Genomic DNA, 22,933 nt, shown 5'->3' on the forward strand with positions numbered 1-22,933 from the left:
AAAGTTAGTTACCATCCTTGAAAAGAGCTCTCACAAAGGCCACTGAGAATTGCAAACATGGAATTTGTTACTGTATTAATAAATTTAGAAGTCCCAGGTATTTATAGATTTCTATTTGTAGAATTGGTGAGACTATCAAACAGATGTTGCACATTTCAAAATTGAGCCAACAAGGGAACTAGTGAAACACGAACCACAAAGCATTTGGGAAGGCATTTTTTACTGCCATTGAAGCTTTTGAAAAATGCCGTCACAAAGAATATATAAATTGTGAGGCCTCTAAACATCCTTTTCAAAGACACATGAAATTGGCTTAAGTAAAATCTGCAAGGCACAACAAAAATGTGTTAATGATAATTCCTTCAATCTTGGATTCTAGGTATGCAATAAACACGTTTCAAATGTATAATAACATCCAGCTTTTTAATTTATTATAGATGTAGTTATGATCTTATTTTTATCTTCTTTCTCATTAAGAAAAGCTTAAAATTCAAATGGATTATTACTAAATTAGGCAATGTTATACATTTTCACATGGAAAGGAAATAATACCCATTTTTAGTTCAAACATGAATTCCACACTTTCAAGCAACATTAAAAGCCCTTTAGAGCTAACTGATTTTAAGAAGCATAAAACCTTATTCTTAATTAATTTAATTTTATTGCTGTGAAAACAGCATATTCCTATAAATTATCCATGGTTTCTCTGATCAATAACACATTATCTCCACACTAAGTTCTTGTTTTAAATTTAAACTGCCAACAAAGTCAATAGGTATATGAAAGTAATACTAACATGTTGTCTAAATTCTGAATATTGAAGGCTTAAGAAAATTGCATATTTATTAAATGGAATAAGCTAATACTACGTTTATATTTAATATTAACAAGGTAACTGTGTTTTAATCCATATGGACTGACTATAAGAAAGATTTAAGTTGTAGATGATATAACACTACAGTCAATATTATCTAGTGTGTAATCAAAATATTTAAGTAGATATTAGGGTTATTTCTTTTAGGTAATATTTTTCCAAAACCTTTAAAATGATCCAAGTGTTGTAGAACACATCTCATTAGCAATGAAAAAAGCCACGTTCTTACCTTCTTGTAAAACATTAGCTAAGATTAAAAAACAAAACAAATTTTACTGCTCCTATAATGCATTGGCTTAATAATGTTAATTTCTATTAAATGTTTCAATATGTTCATGTGCATACTGTTAATCTTTAGGTTTATATTAGCAAGTATTGTATATTACTTCACCTATTATTGCTTGTTTCTTAAATACTGGTGAATATCAAGGGGGAAAGGTAGCCATAAGTGAGTAGTAGAGAATACGTTGAAATGACTATTTTGTCAAATTAAGAAAGTGTTTTTGTTTTTTAAAACAAAAGTAAACCAAGTTTGTGTACAACGTTTAGGAGGTGTCTAAGAGTTCCCTGAAGTATAACACCTCATTTTATTCATCAGAAAAAAGATGATGTATTTATATGAAGAAGTTGTTCCAAAAATGGAATCAGATAAGATGAATATGAAACACTGTGTTTATTTCTAATATTCCTCCTACCTCTTTGCAGTAGGAAAATAGCGAGAACATGAAGAGCCATCCCAGGCACAGTAAGGGTCTCGGGCAAGGCAGCACTCTGCACAGGCTTTCCCGTAAATATCACATCTGTGTAAAGGGAGCTGTGTGACTCCCACAGTAGAGCCAATATATAGTTGTTGCTGTGGAAAGAGTTTACTGTTATGACAAAAACTACCTTGTTTTTCAAATCTTTTTATTAAAAACAACAACAAAAAATGTTCCAGCTTAGCAAAGATACGTTTATATTTGTAGGTTTAAAAACATTCCATTATTGGTAGTTTCTTCAAAGGCCTGGCAGGAAATGTGACCATTTAAAATAGAGCAAGATCAAAATCTAAATAGTTGACTGAAACAGGTATATTTTATAAGTGTAAAACCAAAGGAAGATAAAGGAAGACAGCAATAGTTGTATGTCAATTAAATCTCATAAAAATAAAAAAAAATTTAGACAGTAAGACACTGAGCAATGTAAAGTTCAAACCTTCAGTTTTTGCTCTTAGGTTGCTTTTTAAATTTCTACTGTTTATAACTTTGATTAATCAGATTATCTACACTGCCAAGTATTCTGATGGGTCTTGAGGCAGGGATCTTTTGCTTTTGACTCTTGGGTGCCCTATTGCATTGCCTGTGATGCAGTCTTCCCTCCTATAAGAAGGGAAAGTGTGACGTTTTGGCACTTGCATTGGTAAGAAGTTTTGCTCAACGCTAGCTAAATGTCTTGCCTTTGCACCACCTCCAGGAAGATTACTTTAATCAAAAGTACTCAATTACTTCTCATTCGAAAGATCATCAGATAGGGGAATCAAGTACACTCTGGCTGGTGCCGTGGACTTGAACAAAAAACTCAGGTGTTGTGGGAAAAAGTGGGGTACTGGGCATCAACATACCTGGATCCTAGGTCTTCCCTGACACTAACTCTCTTGTGATCTTGGGCCTTTCACATAATTTTTCTAAGACTTAACTTCCTTATTCATAAAATGAGCATGTTTAACTAGATCTTTAAAGTATGCATCTAGATAAAACATCTATGCTGCCACTATCTTCAGTGAATTTGAAATTATCAAAGGAGCCAGAATTGGGGGGAAAAAGCTTTCTAACAGCAATTACTTCAGCATTTCAATACAAGTTAAAAAATATCTTTAACAAAGTTGAACCAATATAGCATACCGGTTGCAAATTTATGTAAATACAAAATGACATACAAATAAGACTGTTTTGTGATTTTTCTACATTTTACTGTAATTGGTGTCATAGCTCCCTTTCTTGCTCTAGATGATTGAATAATTATAATAAAATATTAAATAAAAGTTGTGAAAATACTGAAACATGACAGTACATATGAAAAAGACCTCAAAAGTGTATTTTAATTTTCCACTATATAAATGAAAGTAAGTTACAGAAAAGCCAGTCTCTGAACCATGGTGTGCTCTTTTACTATAACAAATTGTCTAACAGGCAGCAATGGATATAATTAAAACTGCATTTCCAAAAGGCTCTTAAAGATGGGACTACATATGTAAATAAATGTTTAAATGAAGATATAAGTAACTATTAGAATCTATGAAATTATTGAGAGTATAAGGAGTACTTTTAGAAAGTAATTATATGCTGAAAGCTAACCAACTTACTTATATCTTAATATAAGAAAGGGAAAAAAAGGGGGAAGAAATAATACAATAAAAACTAAATTATTATGGAGGCAGATACACTGTTTGCTTATTCCATTTCAGTAAGTGAAGAATATTTATAGTACATGAACATAGTGTAGTATATAGAATATACAGTATATAGAATATAGAATATATTACAGAAAATCAACTTCTTACTATATTCACCTTGTATTATTATACTGAAAGATGCTACAAACCATGGCAAATTAAGAAATGGTAGTTAAAGTCTCTGGGAGGAAAAGATGAAGTATTATTAAGTTTTTTGGTTGAGAGAAAATTATATTGATTTGTACCCCTCTTAAAGCATCTATAGAACCTGCATGTGATAACAGCTGATCATAATTTGAAAAATATTAACAGGGAACTTAACTAATGGAAAGAAATTCTTTATTCTTTTTTTTCCCCTCCTATTCTTTCTCTCTTCCAAAAGCACCTTTAAAAAAAAAAAAACTTAGATTGTATTGAAGGCAAGCAATCTCAATATGATAAAAAAGGAAACAAACATAATGTTTAAACAACAATTACATTAGTTAAAATGGGGTAGCAGTATCTAGAAGCATGGTTGGCATTGGTGAATACAGACATGCCAAACCATATACTGTGGTCATAACTATTTAAAAAGCTACTGACCAATCTGGTTATACCTAAGAAAAAGATTTCTATGTTTGGCCAATAACTTTTAAGAAGCATGAATGAAATTCATACTTATAGATTTCTGTAAGAATATGGTATTGAGTAGTAAAGGAGTTGTTATCCAAATGATAATATCTAAATCTGTCAGATCCCTTTAGGAGAATATCAGAGAAATAATACATGAGAAGAATATGAAACCAAAAATATGGCAACTGAAATTATTGTAATGAAAACCTAAAGTGTGATAAAATGCCCCAAATTAAATACAATTCAATGTAGTTTATATTTAACGATTATTCTGCAGTACTATTAATGATTTTCACAATGAATTATGCTATTTAAATGAAATATGGGGGACGCTTGCAGGCACCATTGAGCATAATCCAGTCACCAGCAAATAACCTGACATGTTTTTTCTGCCCAATTTAACATCACCACAGGCTTTCTCACTAACCTCCTTAACAAGTTGTGGTTCATAAGCAGGAGATGAGTCCATTTAACCAGAAAATTAGTTGCAACACTGCTTGTCCCTCTTGAAACTACTGCCTCACTTTAAAAATTTCCATGAGCATAAATGAAATTGAGTCACATCTGAATGAAATCAAACTCCAGCCACATCTGAATGGAAATCAAACTCCATCTCACGTTGTGAAAATTTTCCAGTAATGGAAAATTAAGGCTAGGGACACTTTCTTCTAACATAGTATTTTAGGTTGATAAATTGTTTGTGTTTGTTTTTTGGTGAAATGTGTTGCATTTAATAGGCAATTCTTAAGGTAGCTTTAAACATGTTAAAACAGAAAGAAATGTTTTACAAAACTAGATGCAATGTAATTAATGCTGACAAAGAAGTCTAGCAGAAAATAAATAAATAATTTAAAAAATCATTACAGGAAAGAATATCCTGGTCTAGCTACTATTCTGGAAATCCCCGGATTTCCTTGCCAACATTTGACAATTTTTAGATTACAAGAACAGGTGAACACACACTTATGAAGTGTAAGATGACAGTATCAGGTCAATAATATCTGCACTTTGGATTTCTCTAAATAACTTGGAGATTATCAATCTATTTTGATATGAATGTGTGGAAAGGATATATACTAAGTTTCAGTGGCACAGTATTTTAGCATACTGTATGAGGAATAATGTATGGTCAGAGATAAAACACGTAAACAGTTAAGAAATAAGATTCACCAAATCATTCTCAGATTCAATAATTTTGTATGTAAGTTTTCATACAAAACTTGTATGTAAGTTTACAGTGAGTAAAGGGCTCCCTACTCCTTCCTGGCTTTTTCTTCTAGGTTATTTAATAATTAATTTCAACTCAGGATCCAAGCCAGTTTTTTCTTTTTAGTTACCTTTGATATACTGGATAGAAAGGCTAGGTAACATTTATGTGGAAAAGGTAATTCATTAGAAGTTAAAATTATATTTGTTTTGCCCATATCATTTAGCATTTAGAAGTCATTTGTGTTTCTTAAGAGTCTTGCCAAAGCATTCATTCAACGTGAATGAAAAGACTATTAACACGCTGCCCTTAACCTTTGAATCCACGGAGTTTAATAACATCATTTGGCAGCGACCATTTTGCTGCTTCCCTTTTATATTTAGCCAAACTAAATGTTTTCTCTAGCACACACTACTACTGAAAAAGTAAAATTAGCTTTTAAGTAAAAATCCTCCAAAAATATATAGTCCAGTGCATAATTTTATTAGCCTATATAATGTATTTTGTTTATACATACAAATTAAATTATAAATTTATTTATATTCTGAAATATTCACCAATGCTATTTTAAAGGATAGATAGATGAAAATAATTACTGAGTAAATTATATTATAATGATGAAAAAAGAAATGCTATAAATGAAAATTTACAACAAATAGTGATCTAAGAAATATATTTATAGGACATATATGAGACTGGTCAAAAGCATGAGGGCAATGAAAATTATCTTTAGTTTCCTACTAGTTATTGTTAAGAATTTTTTCTCTTGTTTTTTTGAATAATTGTTAATAAATCCATAAAATCTGATGGAACATATTTATCTATTTGAAACATAAAGTTAACAAAATATAGAATATTGTATATACTGTAATATATAATGATAGTACCTGCTTAGTGGAAAGCTCCATTGCTGAAATAGCAGTTGGTTCCTAAAGAAGAAAAACAAAATGTGAATTGTTTGGTCAATTAGAAAAGTCATAAAATACCAACATAAATTTCCAGAAAGATAACTTCAGTGCCTGTAAGAAGTACTATAATTGGGAAATAAGACATGTAAAAGAAATTGTACAGACAAGTGTTGTACGTATGGAGTAGACAATAAGTGCATCCTCCAGTTAATGACCATCAGGAACATACCCATGAATCAGGTTGGGTTTATTGCCCACTGTGCATGGGAGGCTCAGTAAGACAGGGATGGAAAGGACTTATATGTTTTGGGCTTGTGTTAGGTGATTTAAGGAAGGGTTCCAGGAAGTAGGGCTTTGCTTTGCATTGGATGCTGTCAAAAAGCAGAGGTAATTCTATGATTAGGTATCTTCATAAGTCTTATTTAGGAGGGAAAAACAGAGTGAAGCTAAAGTAGTGATAGGTAAATTAGCAATCACTCACTAGGGCAGGGTGGGGAGATATTTGGTCATTTTTATGGTTTGGACAACGTTTACATTCTTTCCTGTGTTCAGATATTCAGACATGATTACAGAATGGTCTTGCTTTTTTTTTTTTTTTTTGATTCATAATGGTCTGAGAATGGCCCCATCTGATGTTGGGGATCTGTGAAAATTTGTATGTTCAACTGGAGAACACCACCATGGCATAGGTGAGACTGTCAGGCCAGCTCCTAATAGCGCCAAGGATGAGCTGAGAGTACTGGGCTGGTTTCCAGCTGTCAAGAACTGTGAGAGCTCAGTTGGGATGAGACTATTTCTTTATTATTAAAATGACTAAGACCTACAAAGGCCTACACTTCAGGTCTCTGCTGGAGAACATAATCTCTTTAATTTCTATCAACAGGCTAATCTAGAGCAGTCATGACTAGGGAAGTAATAATCACCAATACACTTTGCTAAAGGGTTCTGCTGAAGCTTATCAAACATATGTAGGTTGCATAAATAAAGGCTGTTCTTTGATGAACTTAGACCACCAAAAGGCTATTCACCTGAATGCATTCGCTTATACTCTTAGATTCACTTTCATTTAACTGTGCTCCATCCTATGTCTCATCAATGACAAACATAACTCTAAGAAGAGATGGCTGGGGGGTTTCAGAGACAGCTGATGACAAAGAGGCTTAGGTGGGAAGAACAAAATCCTAAAAGGTCTCTGTGTAGGTGACTGAAGTTAAGCCCTGAAGAAAGGGTAAAGAGTTGCACTCTGGGGTCAAATATATGGGTTCAAATAGCAGTAACACAAACTTGGCCAGAAGTGTGATATTAGGTGTGGTATAGAATTTCTTTCTAATTTAGTTTTCTCATCTGAAAAATGGTACCTTCCTCATAGGATTGCTGAGATGATTAAATGAATTAATAAATATAAAATACTTTACAAATGTGCTTATCACATAGTGTTTATTCAAATCTCTCCTCTCTTCCACATGCACAACATACACTCAACACAGGTGCACACACACACTCCCATATCCTTTCCTTGCTTTACTTTTTCTCTTGAGTGCCTATCACTATCTAGAAATACACATATATGACATTTATGTATATGTATGATTTATATATGACATTTATCTTGAGTCATATAGGTATAGGAGGTGAGTTTCCTCCTATACCTCAAAGCTCTTATCTGAAAGTAGGGAGTAGGAGTAAGGAACTAAGGATTGAGAGGAGGGAGGAAAAGTCAATAAAATGTAGGTCATGTAAGTCACCACTGAGACAAAATCTGAGGATAGTAGACAATGACTTTCAAAACTATCCACTGAGGCTTGTACCAAGAAAAGTTTTATATATATATAAATATGGAAATATTTCATTATGCTTTGGATGCCCACAGGGTTGTTAAATCTCCCACACCCTCAGTTGTGACTCTTGCTTGCCCTTTTGCCTGTCAGGGAAGTGCTGGGGCAAAAATTGAAAGACACACAGTGGGAATTAGAGGTAAGGTTGACACCTCTAATTTATGAATTTTATATTGTTATACAGCAGGTTATTAGTCATCCATTTTATACACATCAGTGTATACACGTCAATCCCAATCACCCAATTCATCACACCCCCACCCCCAGCCCCACTGCTTTTCCCCCTTGGTGTCCATACGTTTGTTCTCTACGTCTCTGTCTCAATTTCTGCCCTGCAAACCGGTTCATCTGTACCATTTTTCCACGTTACACATATATGCACTAATATACGATATTTGTTTTTCTCTTTCTTACTTCACTCTGTATGACAGTCTCTAGATTTATACACGTCTCTACAAATGATCCAATTTAATTCCTTTTTATGGCTAATATTCCATTGTATATATGTACATCTTCTTTATCCATTCATCTGTTGATGGGCATTTAGGTTGCTTCCATGACCTGGCTATTGTACATAGTGCTGCAATGAACACTGGGGTGCATGTGTCTTTTGAACTATGGTTTTCTCTGGGTATATGCCCAGTCGTGGGATGGCTGGGTCATATGGTAATTCAATTTTTAGTTTTTTAAGGAGCCTCCATACTGTTCTCCATAGTGGCTGTATCAATTTACATTCAATCAACAGTGCAAGAGAGTTCCCTTTTCTCCAAGCCCTCTCCAGCATTTGTTGTTTGTAGATTTTCTGATGATGCCCATTCTAACTGGTGTGAGGTGATACCTCACTGTAGTTTTGATTTGCATTTCTGTAATAATTGGTGATGTTGAGCAGCTTTTAATGTACTTCTTGGCCATTTGTATGTCTTCTTTGGAGAAATGTCTATTTAGGTCTTCTGCCCATTTTTGCACTGGGTTGTTTCTTTAATATTGAATGGCATGAGCTGTTTATATATTTTGGAGATTAACTCTTTGTCTGTTGATTCGTTTGCAAATATTTTCTCCCATTCTGAGGGTTGTCTTTTCATCTTGTTTATGGTTTCCTTTGCTGTGCAAAAGCTTTTAAGTTTCATTAGGTCCCATTTGTTTATTTTTGTTTTGACTTTCATTACTCTAGGAGGTGGATCAAAAAAGATCTTGCTGTGATTTATGTCAAAGAATGTTCTTCCTGTGTTTTCCTCTAAGAGTTTTACAGTGTCCGGTCTTACATTTAGGTCTCTAATCAATCTTGAGTTTATTTTTGTGTATGGTGTTAGGGAGTGTTCTAATTTCATTCTTTTACATGTAGCTGTCCAGTTTTCCCAGCACCACTTATTGAAGAGACTGTTTTTTCTCCATTGTATATTGCTGCCTCCTTTGTCATAGATTAGTTGACCATAGGTGTGTGGGTTTATCTCTGGGCTTTCTATCCTGTTCATTGATCTATATGTCTGTTTCTGTGCCACTACCATGTTGTTTTGATTACTGTAGCTTTGTAGTATAGTCTGAAGTCAGGAAGTCTGATTCCTCCAGCACCATTTCTTTTCCTCAAGACTGCTTTGGCTATTTGGGGTCTTTTGTGTCTCCATACAAATTTTAAGATTTTTGTTCTGGTTCTGTAAAACATGCCATGGGTAATCTGATAGGGATTGCACTGAATCTGTAGATTGCTTTGGGTAGTACAGTCATTTTCACAATATTGATTCTTCCAATCCAAGAACATAGTATATCTCTCCATCTGTTGGTATAATCTATAATTTCTTTCAACAGTGTCTTATAGTTTCTGCATACAGGTCTTTTGTCTCCTTAGGTAAGCTTATTCGTAGGTATTTTATTCTTTTTGTTGCAATGGTAAATGGGAGTGTTTCCTTAATTTCTCTTTCAGATTTTTCAGCATTAATGTAGAGAAATGCAAGAGATTTCTGTTCATTCATTTTGTATCCTGCAACTTTACCAAATTCATTGATTAGCTCTAATAGCTTTCTGGTGGCATCTTTAGGATTCTCTATGTATAGTATCATGTCATCTGCAAACAGTGACAGTTTTACTTCTTCTTACCAATTTGTATTCCTTTTATTTCTTTTTCTCCTCTGATTGCCGTGGCTAGGACTTCCAAAACTATGTTGAATAATGGTGGTGAGAGTGGACATCCTTCTCTTGTTCCTGATCTTAGAGGAAATGATTTCAGTTTTCCACCATAGAGAATGTTGTTTGCTGTGGGTTTGTTGTACATGGCCTTTATTATGTTGAGGTAGTTTACCTCTATGCCCACTTTCTGGAGAGTTTTTATCATAAATGGGTATTGAATTTTGTCAAAAGCTTTTTCTGCATCTATTGAGATGATCATATGGTTTTTATTCTTCAATTTGTTAATATGGTGTATCACATTGATTGATTTGTGTATACTGAAGAATCCTTGCATCCTTGGGATAAATCCCACTTAATCATGGTGTATGATCCTTTTAATGTGTTGTTGGATTCTGTTTGCTAGTATTTTGTTGAGGATTTCTGCATCTATATTCATGAATGATATTGGTTTGTAATTTTCTTTTTTTGTAGTATCTTTGGTTTCGGTATCAGGGTGATGGTGGCCTCAGAATAAATTTGGAAGTGTTCCTTCCTGTGCTTTTTTTATTTTATTTATTTATTTATTTATTTTTGGCCATGTTGGATCTTCGTTTCAGTGCATGGGCTTTCTCTAGTTGTGGCGAGCGGGGGCCACTCTTCATCACGGTGCTCAGGCCTCTCACTGTCACAGCCTCTCTTGTTGTGGAGCACAAACTCCAGACGTGCAGGCTCAGTAGTTGTGGCTCACGGGCCTAGCTGCTCCATGGCATGTGGGATCTTCCCAGACCAGGGCTCGATCCCATGTCCCCTGCTTGGCAGGCAGATTCTCAGCCACTGCGCCACCAGGGAAGCCCCCAGTGCAATTTTTTGGAAGAGTTTGAGAAGGATGGGTGTTAGCTCTTCTGTAAATGTTTTATAGAATTCACCTGTGAAGCCATTTAGTCCTGGACTTTTGTTGGAAGATTTTTAATCACAGTTTCAATTTTATTACTTGTGATTGGTATGTTCATATTTTCTATTTCTTCCTGGTTCAGTCTTGGAAGGTTATACCTCTCTAAGAATTTGTCCATTTCTTCCAGGTTGTCCATTTTATTGGCATAGAGTTGCTTGTAGTAGTCTCTTAGGATGCTTTGTATTTCAGCCATGCCCATTGTAACTTCTTTTTCATTTCTAATTTTATTGAGTCCTCTCCCTCTTTTTCTTGATGAGTCTGACTAATGGTTTATCAATTTTGTTTATCTTCTTAAAGAATGAGCTTTTAGTTTTATTGATCCTTGCTATTGTTTTGTTTCTATGCCATTTATTTCTGCTCTGATCTTTCTGATTTCTTTCCTTCTGCTAACCTTGGGTTTTGTTTGTTCTTCTTTCTCTAGTTCCTCTAGGTGTAAGGTTAGATTGTTTATTTGAGATGTTTCTTGTTTCTTTAGGTAGGCTTGTATAGCCATAAACGTCGCTCTTAGAACTGCTTTTGCTTCATCCCATAGCTTTTGGATCATTGTGTTTTCACTGTCATTTGTCTCTAGGTATTTTTTCATTTCCTCTTTGATGTCTTCAGTGATCTCTTGGTTATTTAGTAACGTATTGTTGAGCCTCCATGTGTTTGTGTTTTTTACGTTTTTTCCCCTGTAATTGATTTCTACTCTCATAGTGTTGTGGTCAGAAAAGATGCTTGATGATTTCAGTTTTCTTAAACTTACTGTGGCTTGATTTGTGACCCAAGATGTGATCTATCCTGGAGAATATTCCATGTGCACTTGAGAAGTGTAATCTGCTGTTTTTGGATGGAATGTACTATAAATATCAATTAAATCTATCTGGTCTATTGTGTCTTTTAAAGCTTCCGTTTCCTTATTTATTTTCATTTTAGATGATCTGTCCACTGGTGTAAGTGAGGTGCTAAAGTCCCCCACTATTATTGTGTTACTGTCGATTTCCTCTTTTATAGCTGTTAGCATTTGCCTTATGTATTGAGGTGTTCCTATGTTGGGTGCATAGACATTTATAATTGTTATATCTTCTTCTTGGATTGATCCCTTGATCACTATGTAGTGTACTTCCTTGTCTCTTGTAACATTATTTTAAAGTCTATTTTATCTGATATGAGTATTGCTACTCCAGCTTTTATTGATTTCCATTTGCATGGAATATCTTTTTCCATCCCCTCACTTTCAGTCTGAATGTGTCCCTAGGTCTGAAGTGGGTCTCTTGTAGACAGCATACAGATGGGTCTCGTTTTTGTATCCATTCAGCAAGGCTGTGTCTTTTGGTTGGAGCATTTAATCCATTCATGTTTTAGGTAATTATCTGTATGATGTTCCTATTATCATTTTCTTAATTGTTTTGGGTTTGTTTTTGTGCGTCTTTTTCTTCTCTTGTGTTTCCCACGTAGAGAAATTCCTTTAGCATTTGTTGTAGAGCTGGTTTGGTGGTGCTGAATTCTCTTTGCTTTTCCTTGTCTGTAAAGCTTTTGATTTCTCCATTGAATCTGAGTGAGATCCTTGCTGGACAGAGTAATCTTGGTTACAGGTTCTTCCCTTTCATCACTTTAAGTATATCATGCCACTCCCTTCTGGCTTGTAGAGTTTCTGCTGAGAAATCAGCTGTTAACCTTATGGGAGGTTCCCTTGTATGTTACTTGTGATTTTCCCCTGGTTGCTTTTAATAATTTTTCTTTGTCTTTAAATTTTGCCAATTTGGTTACTTTGTGTCTCGGTGTGTTTCTCCTTGGGTTTATCCTGCCTGGGACTCTCTGCACTTCCTGGACTTGGGTGGCTATTTCCTTTCCCATGTTAGGGAAGTTTTCGACTATAATCTCTTCAAATATTTTCTTGGGTCCTTTCTCTCTCTCTTCTCCTTCTGGGATCCCTATAATGTAAATGTTATTGTGTTTAATGTTGTCTCAGAGGTCTCTTAGGCTGTCTTCATTTCTTTTCATTCTTTTTTCTTTATTCTGTTCTGCAGCAGTGAATCCCAACATTCTGTCTTCCAGGTCACTTATCCATTCTTCTGCCTCAGTTATTCTGCTGTTGATTCCTTCTAGAGTATTTTTCATTTCAGTTATTGCATTATTCATCTCTGTTTGTCCTTTAATTCTTCTAGGTCTTTGTTAAACATTTCTTGCATCTTCTCGGTCTTTGACTCCATTCTTTTTCCAAGGTCCTGGATCATCTTCACTATCACTATTCTGAAGTCTTTTTCTGGAAGTTTGCCTATCTCCACTTCATTTAGTTGTTTTTATGGGGTTTTATCTTGTTCCTTCATCTGGTGCATAGCCCTCTGCATTTTCATCTTATCTTTCTGTGAATGTGGTTTTTGTTCCACAGGCTGCAGGACTGTAGTTCTTGCTTCTGCTGTCTGCCCTCTGGTTCATGAGGCTATCTAAGAGGCTTGTGCAAGTTTCCTGATGGGAGGGACTGGTGGTGGGTAGAGCTGGCTGTTGCTTTGGTGGGCAGAGTTCAGTAAAACTTTAATCCACTTGACTGCTGATGGGTGGGGCTGGGTTCCCTCCCTGTTGGTTGTTTGGCCTGAGGTGACCCAACACTGGAGCCTACCCAGGCTCTTTGGTGGGGCTAATGGTGGACTCTGGGAGGGCTCATGCCAAGGAGTACTTCCCAGAACTTGTGCTGCTTGTGTCCTTGTCCTGACAGTGAGACACAGCCACCCCCACGCCTCTGCAGGAGACCCTCCAACACTAGCAGGTAGGTCTGGTTCAGTCTCCTATGGGGTCACGGCTCCTTCCCCTGGGTCCCAATGCACACAGTACTTTGTGTGTGCCCTCCAAGAGTAGAGTCCCTGTTTTCCCTAGTCCTGTCAGAGTCCTGCAATGAAATCCCGCTAGCCTTCAAAGTCTGATTCTCTAGGAATTCCTCTTCCCATTGCCAGACCCCCAGGTTGGGAAGCCTGACTTGGGGCTCAGAACCTTCACTCCTGTGGGTGGACTTCTGTGGTCTAAGTGTTCTCCAGTTTGTGAGTCACCCACCCAGCAGTTATGGGATTTGATTTTATTGTGATTGCACCCCTCCTACCGTCTCACTGTGGCTTCTCCTTTGTCTTTGGATGTGGGGTATCTGTTTTGGTGAGTTCCAGTGTCTTCCTGTCGATGATTGTTCAGCAGTTAGTTGTGATTCTGGTGTTCTTGCAAGAGGGAGTAAGAGCACGCCCTTCTACTCCGTCATCTTGAACCAGAGTTCTTGCAAGAGGGAGTGAGTGCACGCCCTTCTAACTCCGTCATCTTGAACCAATCTCTCATGTTTTCTTAATTGTTTAACTTCCCCTGGCCCCAGCCCTCCCTACCCCCCTACCGCCCGACACAGTAATTTAGGCATGGGATTTTGGGCTGTTTCGTGCCCTGCCACATACCTGGGATTGTTGCTCCTACAGTTCACCCTTGAACAAAAGGGTTTGAACTTTGTGGATCCACTTAGACGTGGATTTTTTTCAATTGTAAATACTACAGTACTACACCATCAGCGCTGGATGAATCTGTGGATGCAAAACCACAGATATGGAGGGCCAACTGTCAAGTTATACTCAGATTTTCCCCTGCCTGGAGGGTTGGTGCACCTAACCCCCAAGTTGTTCAAAGGTTAAGTGTAATTTGCAAGTTGTCAATAAATATGTTAAATAATGAATGAGTGAAAGAATGAAGAAATGAATTCCCTACCATTTTCCCCTTTCTCTCCTATCTCTTTTACTCTACCCATTATACTCTGCTCCTTCAACTGAATTTGTATATGAGATGAAGGAGGCCATCCTTTAAAAGAAGTTTTTCCTTAATCCTTTAAAGTTAGCTGTAATTTCTTTGAAAATAATCTGAATATTCTATACTCACCATCTTTACTTCTTCATGTCCCATTCAGTGCCTTTCATCCCTCAGCCCACTGAGTCTAGCCCTTACTCTAGAGAGGTGGCCTACGATTCTCAGAAAGAGAAATCACTGATGCTGAATGGAAGCTTTCAGTCTATTATTATTGCTGGACTTCTTGTTTGATATGGCACTATTGACCACTCATTTCTTCTTGACTGCTTCCTCCTTTAGATTTCATTATGTCTTGAAACTCTTTATTGACTATTCTTAGCCTTTTTCAGTCTTTTCTATCTCCAGCCATTCCTCATATATTTGCCTTGCCTTGCTGACTCCTTTCCACTCTTCTTTGGATGCCACATTATGTTCCTGGTGGGCTTATCCACTCTTGTGGCTTTAATTACCCCCTGAGTACTGCAGAATTGCAAATTTCCACTTTGAACCCTGACATCTAAGCTGAGCACAGAATTTTGTTAACAAATTTAAGACAACCTGCCTGAGACACAAATGAGACAAATGATTTAGAATGTAAATTAATTTGATGGGATAAGTTAGAGATTTCCCATAATTTCCCATTTTCAGAGTTTAATGATATTAAAAATAATTTTCTATAGGAACTGTTAATCATAAAGACAACTATGATGAAAGAAATATCTACCAATTTTCTCTATACAGAAATAAGATCTCTGGAATTTAGTAGCATCAAATCACAAAAACCAAGGGGCCAATTCATCATAGACTTTTAGTTTCAAAAGATAAAATTGACTATTGCATTTAGATTTACATAATATTGGAAAAAGTGAACCCGCAGAATTTAAAAGAGTTAGGAAAATATTCCATAGCAGCTTCTTCCATTCCAAGAGTTTCACAGGATAAATGGTTATGTGGTTATGTAAGCAGCTAACTTCATAGGGACTTTCATGAAATAAGTTTTATAGCCAAGGTACAAGGAAAGTACTTCTTAGAGAATCAACAGCTAGTATAATTAAAATGAAAGTTAACTATGTCTCAGTTCTTTTAAAAACTTCAGTGAAACTATATAAAAGTGAAGCTGGTGAATTTTCAGACATTTCACATTCACTGACAATACAAAAAATTAAATGTCTGTAAGGTAGATGGAAATGATCACTTCATACATAAATTGTAAAACAAAACAAACCCTAATACACAAGAAACTCCACTGTGCCATATTATAATTTTAAAGTTCTTCAATTAAGATCCTAGAATCTCTTAATTAAAAGAAACTTACTTATTTTTCAGACCAGGAAATTAGTAACAGTTTGGAATAGGATGTGCTATATGCTGCCTGCGGTTGAATTTTAATAGACAATATATTAAGATGACATCCATTTAAATATGCTATATTTTTTTCTGAGCCCTAGTTGATGATGAATATAACTTTCATTTAAAACAGATGTAGCTTCATAAGCATTTTCATGAAACTGGTTTCAAGTGCAAATTTAACTGGAGTTCAAGTAAAAATGAAATTAAAAACTTAGCATCTTTTCAAGATTTTCTATGACTCTAATTTGCTATATATTTTTTTCAGATATTTTAATCTAGTCCTTATTAAACTTGCACACTTGCAGAGCTTTTCAACCTGCTGATCCCAGGAGAATCTGACAGAGCTCCCTGGATGCTACGCATGCTGATGCTCCTTTAGAATGAGTTAATAGACTAGATTTTGGAAAGCATCAATTATGATTTACATTTGAATGAAAATTAAACTCTTTCATTTATTTGCTCAGCTGTTCATGGAATATTGCATAAATTGGGTTTAAAATGCATGCGTTATCAATGTAACTGCCTTGCAATCCTTTGCAGTCAATAGGACTATAAATAAAACCCACTGCACTAAATGCATTGCGACTTAACACCCCACTGTCTCAAAAATAAAACCCTCTTTGGACTGGAAAAAGAAATCTCAAAGTGAGTAAAGTAAAAATCAGCATACGTCTGGTTTTCATACCTTTTGAATATTTTTTTAACAAGGTATAGGTGTAGAATTTTCAAGCATTTATTTAAAATGTGATTTTCATTTGTATAACTAGTTAACAATAGCTACAATTTACCAGTAATCTTCATTAAAAAAAAACAAAAAAATTATGAAATGAAGAAGTGGAGGCTCAACTGACTTTAACCAACTTGTTTGGAATCACATAGTAAATGAGATTCAAACACAAATTTATGGTTACAAGTAATATTTGGATTCAGGTTTGTGTCTTAGTACTTTGATACCATTTTGAATATATAATGGCTATTTAAAGTCATTTCTAGAGTCCTATACCAAGGCCAATTTTATCTCACATCTTCTTACCTACAAAAATTTTACTCTAAAATGGAAATTTTATTACTGAGGAGTATTTTTCTTTCTATACTCTGATCGGGATTTGATTTCACCCAGAAAAAAAAGTATCTTAGATGTAACTGGAACCACTGGAATGTTCTGTGATTAGCCAGGGTGTTTTCCTAAAACCAACCTCAAGATGGCAATGCACATAGTACTGGCTTTAATTCCGGATTTTATATGAGGTTTGGTTATTCAGTCTAGCAAAGACACATAATGAACATGGTCTCCTGGAGATGATATTATGGTAAAATTAACTGGTTGGTTGACATTAAATGTCTTTCTTTTTAAAATCCAAGAGTATCAGATACCACCAGGACCCTAAATCTGTTCCTTGTCTATTTACCTTGTCAAAGTACCACAGTGCTCAAGTTAACCCTTTTAAATTTTATGTTAAATGGAATGACTTGCAAGGCTCAAATAAAAATACAGAAACTGTAACATTTCTCTGCTTGTTTCAGTGTATATAGAAATTGCTTTAATGTGTTTTTTGTCCTCCTTCTGCAAAATTAAACAAAGTTTGACAGTGAAATATTCCAATTGCTAGACCACAATATATGTATGAACTTTGCCTGATAAAACAGAATGTTGAAAGAAAATATTTCTCTAAATTCTGCCCAAATACGTTTTGTCTACTTGGGTGCCAAAGAAATAACAATGACAACAATGCATAGCACAGAATATGGAAGGAAAATGGAACATTTATCTCTGGAAGATGTGTCTCACGTTGCAAACAATCATTTAACAAAATTATAAACTCATAAACAATCATTTCCATGAAAGCACAATATTACGTATTTATACCTAATTGTTAAAAACTGAATAAAGAACCTCTCTCATGATATATTAAAAAACCACAAAAAAGTCATTCAATAGTTATCATAGGTATAATTCGGCTGTATATTTCTCTGGAAACTGCAAAACACTAAGAAAATCTAACAGACATTAAATATTTGTGTTGGCAAGACAGTTGGCTTCCAACCTCTCAAGATTTTGTTAAAAGTCGTTTAATAGATCAGCTTAAGGTAATATTTTTAAACTAAAATTTGATTTACTATTAAGAAACATAGATAAGATGTGAAACGTAAACTTAAAATCCCAGAGATGTAGGGAATGAAAATTAGGTAGAACACAGTATTACTGCAAAATTATACATATTCTGATTCATAAAATCCTGGAAAATAATTAAATGATAAAAAAGAACCTTATTTTTTAAAATGGCATGACATAATGATATACAATTCTACAAGATAAAACTTAATTGTACTAAAAGATAATAAATTAAGTACTTGAAACTATGAAGGATAACATGGAAGAGTCTCTAAGCTCCACAAGGTCAGGGACCATGTTTATAGTGTTCATCTCTGAATCACCAGAACTTAGCATTGTGCCAGGACCATGGTAGACATGTTTGTTTACAGTTGGATTAGTAAATGGAACTTGTTATAATCATATACTATAACTGAAGGGGAATATGCAAAGGAACCATGACAAATTCAAAAGTAAAAGATTCTGGAAATAGTTAAGAAATTCTTAAGTTAACAATATTTTAGTACTCCTGTAACGTCATTTGCTACAGTGGTGGTAATATAGATTTCCAAAAATACAGAATTGGTAAACTTTTTTTTCTACTAGAATAATATGGGATATAATCAGCAGGATAACTTTTTGCTGTCATCGGTTTATCTTCCTCATACTCTGGCACCTCACTTTAAGCGGGGTCTCCCTAAGAAGACCTTAAACTCTTTAATTTCTCATTTTTCATTTTTGCATAAATACTGATTCCTTTATTCATTTAATAAATGTAGGTTGAAAACTCACTTTAGGCTCTGGAGACACAACAGTGGACACAAGACAGCAATATATGTATCTGCCCCTCAGTGCCCATAATTTGTTTGCTAAATCTAGATGGGCTCTGTATTACTGACAGTCTATTTGCATAATTGTATTTTTGAATTTGTAGGATAAAGTATCAATGTGTAAATAATGAAATGGGACTTGGTGAAAGATAGGGATTAGTCATCATTCTATACCAGACAAGTAAGGTCCAAGTGCCTGATTTTAAAAATCATACTAGAATTATGATGATTGTGTTATTTTAAGACTTAAACAAGGATTAGTAGAGAAGGCTACTGAGAATGTGGCTTATATTCAGTATAGACAAACTAAAACAAGTAAAATTATATTGACAATAAGATTCTGAGCACAGGAGCTGGCACTGTCCTGGATGTTCTACATATAGTGTCTCTAATTCTTCTAGCTTTCTTGTGAGGTAGGTATTATTTTTCCTACTAGGGAAGCCCAGAGGGACTATATGGGTTCCAAACAGAACTGCCATGTAGCTATGACTGAAGAACCTAAGCCCTTCCCATTAGAACATTGTTTAGTTATTACAAGATGTCTGTGTCATGATGTACCAGTTATCTGTTTCAAAGCTAATCATAATTTTACTTGAATCAATATATATATTAAAAGCTTGCCATATTTTACTTTATTTTCTCTTCAAAGTATTACTGAATAGTGAGCAAGAGCTCTATTGTGTTAAACTGGTCTAGAAGTATGGGGCTAAAAGAAGTCTTGGGAAGACTTTCCTTACAATCAAAATATTTAATCAACTGAAAACTTTAATCCATCCACTTCATGTTATAGATAAAGTGTCTGAGATTTCTGGAGACTAAATGAGATAATTTTAAATTGTGAGACTAGATCCAATATCTTCTCATTTTCTGTCCATGAAATTCTTCTAATTCCAGTTTATTTTGCAGTTATAAATGTCTCAGATTTTTGCCTCCTTTTTTATCAAAAGCTGAAATAACACCTTTGATAGGCATCTATTTCTCTGTTGTATTTCATAAATCATTTATATCAAGGTGTGCTTCAATTCAAACTCTTTCTCCTAGCTGGCTTTCTAAAAGGAACAACAGAACACTGTGGTATATGCTACATTACTTCAGTTTTCCTCCCTCACTTCAATCCATATACTGCTGCCTCTACCCCAAATCCTATATAAACCTACTTGGGCCATCAGTGATTCAGGACAAAAAGACAACTAACTATCTGTACTCTTCTTAATTGTGTAGACTAGGAATTCATAACAGATTTTCCACAAGTGATATAAAAACCTCAGAAACTTTTTTTTGCTAACAAATGATTTCTTTAGGAAAATATGATAAAACAATTTACAAATAAGCTAAAAAATTATTGAAATGTCTTCATTCCGTTATCATTCTGAATGTATTTCCTTTAATACTTTCATGGAAGTTACCTATCATCCCAGTTATACCATTAAGTGTGAAAGAGGGGATTTGGAGGGTAGGAGGCACACAGGGTTTGTTCATTGAGGTAACTTATATAAATAATATAAAATGTAAATCATATAATTTATCACTGAGAAAACAAAGTATGAGCCAAGGATATATTTCTTTACATTTTTTGATTTAACTAGCATTGAAAGTTTCAAGGTTTATTTTGACTAGTGTCTGGCTTTCTAATTGACAAGCTAATTAGAAGGGTATGCTAGACTGCTTGTCCATACCAAGTTCACTGTGCAGTTGTCCTGGGGGAAAGACATACAAGGGAACTTGTTGACACTTGAAATTAAGCAGCACTCACCCGAAAAACTGTCATTTCTTCCAGCAGAACTTCTTCTAAATCATGCCAAGTCTCCTTAGGAATTGAAACTACTTTAAGAACGGTTCCAACATCTTTGAAAGAAAGTGGAGAAGACCACAACTTAAATAGATCTGAACAGAGTTTAGTGTTAATGAATGAAATCAGTATTTGACCAGAAAGAACATTTTGACGTCAGCATTTTAGAATTTATTTTATTGTTACAGCATTAGTAATATATAAAAATGCATTTCATGAAACTAGATAAACATAGCTATGGAATAAAAACAGTTGAATTTTTAGAAATATCTGAAGCTTTGGAGATGATTTTATCCTAAACCTGGGTAAATAAAAAATATATATATATAATAATCACTAGGTTGGATTATTTGTATTTTTAATCTCAACTATCAGGTGTCTCAAAAACAAAACTAAACTAAACTAAAAATAATACCAGTTTGACAGTGTTGAGGTTTCTCAAAAAACTAAAAATAGAACTAGCATTTGACCCAGGAATTTCACTCCAGGGTATATAGCCAAAAACAAACAAACAAACAAACAAACAAAACCCCCAAAACACTAATTCAAAAAGATACATGTACTCCAATGTTCCTAGCAGCACTATTTACAACTGCTATCAACAGATGAATGGATAAAGAAGATGTGGTATATGTATATACAATGGACTACTACTCAGCCATAAAAGAGAAAGAAATGTTGCCATTTATAGCAACTTGGGTGGACTTGGAGGGCATTATACTAAGTAAAATAAGTCAGACAGAAATACAAACACTGTACGATATCTGTTATATATGGAATCTAAAAAGTCAACAAATTAGTGACTATAACAAAAAAGAAGCTGACTCACAGATACAGAGAACAAAATGAGTGGTTACCAGTGGGGAGGCAGAAGGGGGAGGGGCAATATAGGGATAGGGGAAAAAAAGGGTTATTATGGGGTTATATGAAATCATCTGTGTGAAACTTTTGAAAATTGTAAAGCACTGTAGAATTAAAGAATCTTTCATTCTATAACAAAATAAACTAAAAAAAGAAAAAAATTACCATCTTGACATTACAGGTTTTTCCCATTTTTGTTATGCAACCAGGAACTACTATGAATACTTCATATATAAGCAAAATGGAAGGAATGTTGTCAAGCAACAAAAGTAGTAGAGCCTCAGAGCCTGGCTGCTCATCTTCTTCCCACGAGGAAGACTTTGGTAGTTAGAGGCCCCTAACAACAGCTCAATGACCATTACCTGATAAATCACAATAATCTGATTTCTCAAAGTAAACACCTTGGATTACTTATTACAGTGGTTTTTCAACAACTGGCTAATCAATTTTGGTTAGCAAAGTGGTTTAATTATCATGCTGTTCAATCAACTTCAGAGTACTAAAAAATTTTTAAATTCAGAACCAAGGAAAACTGTTAAAATGAATGCATTTTATAGAGATTTAAAGCACTGTTCATTCATTGTTAAAAGAAATTGTTTTAATGATAAGAGCTGGCACTTTCACTCTAAGTTGGGTTAAGAAGCTACTATTTTCCAGTATTTACAGATGGGTTCCTATTCTTGATAGAATAAAGAACAGGGATTTATTAAATTCAAAAATTTGACTCTTCAACATACCATTTCTGATCAGTTGATCAATTATTTTTAGCTTCAACTGGCTCATTTTAATCAAATTAAACAGTCTAATTATTCAAGAAGAAAATCTTACCAGTAAAGTTACACCAGAAAAATAATTCAATGTATTCACACCACAGATAACCATTTTCAGGGGATCAATATGATGTGCTATAAAGAAAGGTTGCTAGTGTATCCCTTGTAAAGTCAAAAAAAAAATCCCTCTTTTAAGCAGATCCTTCTGTTTACAGGACCTTAGACTACTCATAACACCAAAGATTAAAGGTAAATTAGGTTAATATACTCAGTGCCTCTGATCAGTCTTCAATACCCCAAAATAACTTTATCTGTGTTCCAGATCAAGTTTTACTGAGTAGTATTTCAAACAATTTCACACAAATTGAATCAGATTACTCAACTAGGATCAATGTGTAACTTACTTAAAAGATAAAATTACTGTAATCAATTTACTTTGTTGACAGATGACCCTGTTCTGTGCTGACCGATAGCCATCCACATCATCAGACATTCAACGTGCTCATGAAATTGGTTCCTTTAAAGACGGCTTGCGG

At 34.6% G+C, this 22,933-nt stretch overlaps 1 protein-coding gene across 4 annotated transcripts in view; it reads right to left on the reverse strand.

The window, feature by feature from the left end:
* Positions 1-22,933, reverse strand: part of SEMA3A (semaphorin 3A) — a 507,688-nt gene that overhangs the window by 18,655 nt on the left and 466,100 nt on the right. For all 4 annotated transcript variants that reach the window (XM_081244273.1, XM_081244271.1, XM_081244270.1 and 1 more), the window contains 3 exons: positions 20,731-20,822; positions 6,012-6,053; positions 1,570-1,727 (listed from right to left, as the gene is read on the reverse strand). In XM_081244273.1, coding sequence (XP_081100399.1) covers positions 1,570-1,727; positions 6,012-6,053; positions 20,731-20,822 — 292 coding nt within the window. The remainder of the gene's footprint in view (positions 1-1,569; positions 1,728-6,011; positions 6,054-20,730; positions 20,823-22,933) is intronic.

The sequence above is a fragment of the Mesoplodon bidens genome (genome assembly GCF_964165515.1).
Source record: "Mesoplodon bidens genome assembly, chromosome: 9".
Taxonomy (NCBI): domain Eukaryota; kingdom Metazoa; phylum Chordata; class Mammalia; order Artiodactyla; family Ziphiidae; genus Mesoplodon; species Mesoplodon bidens.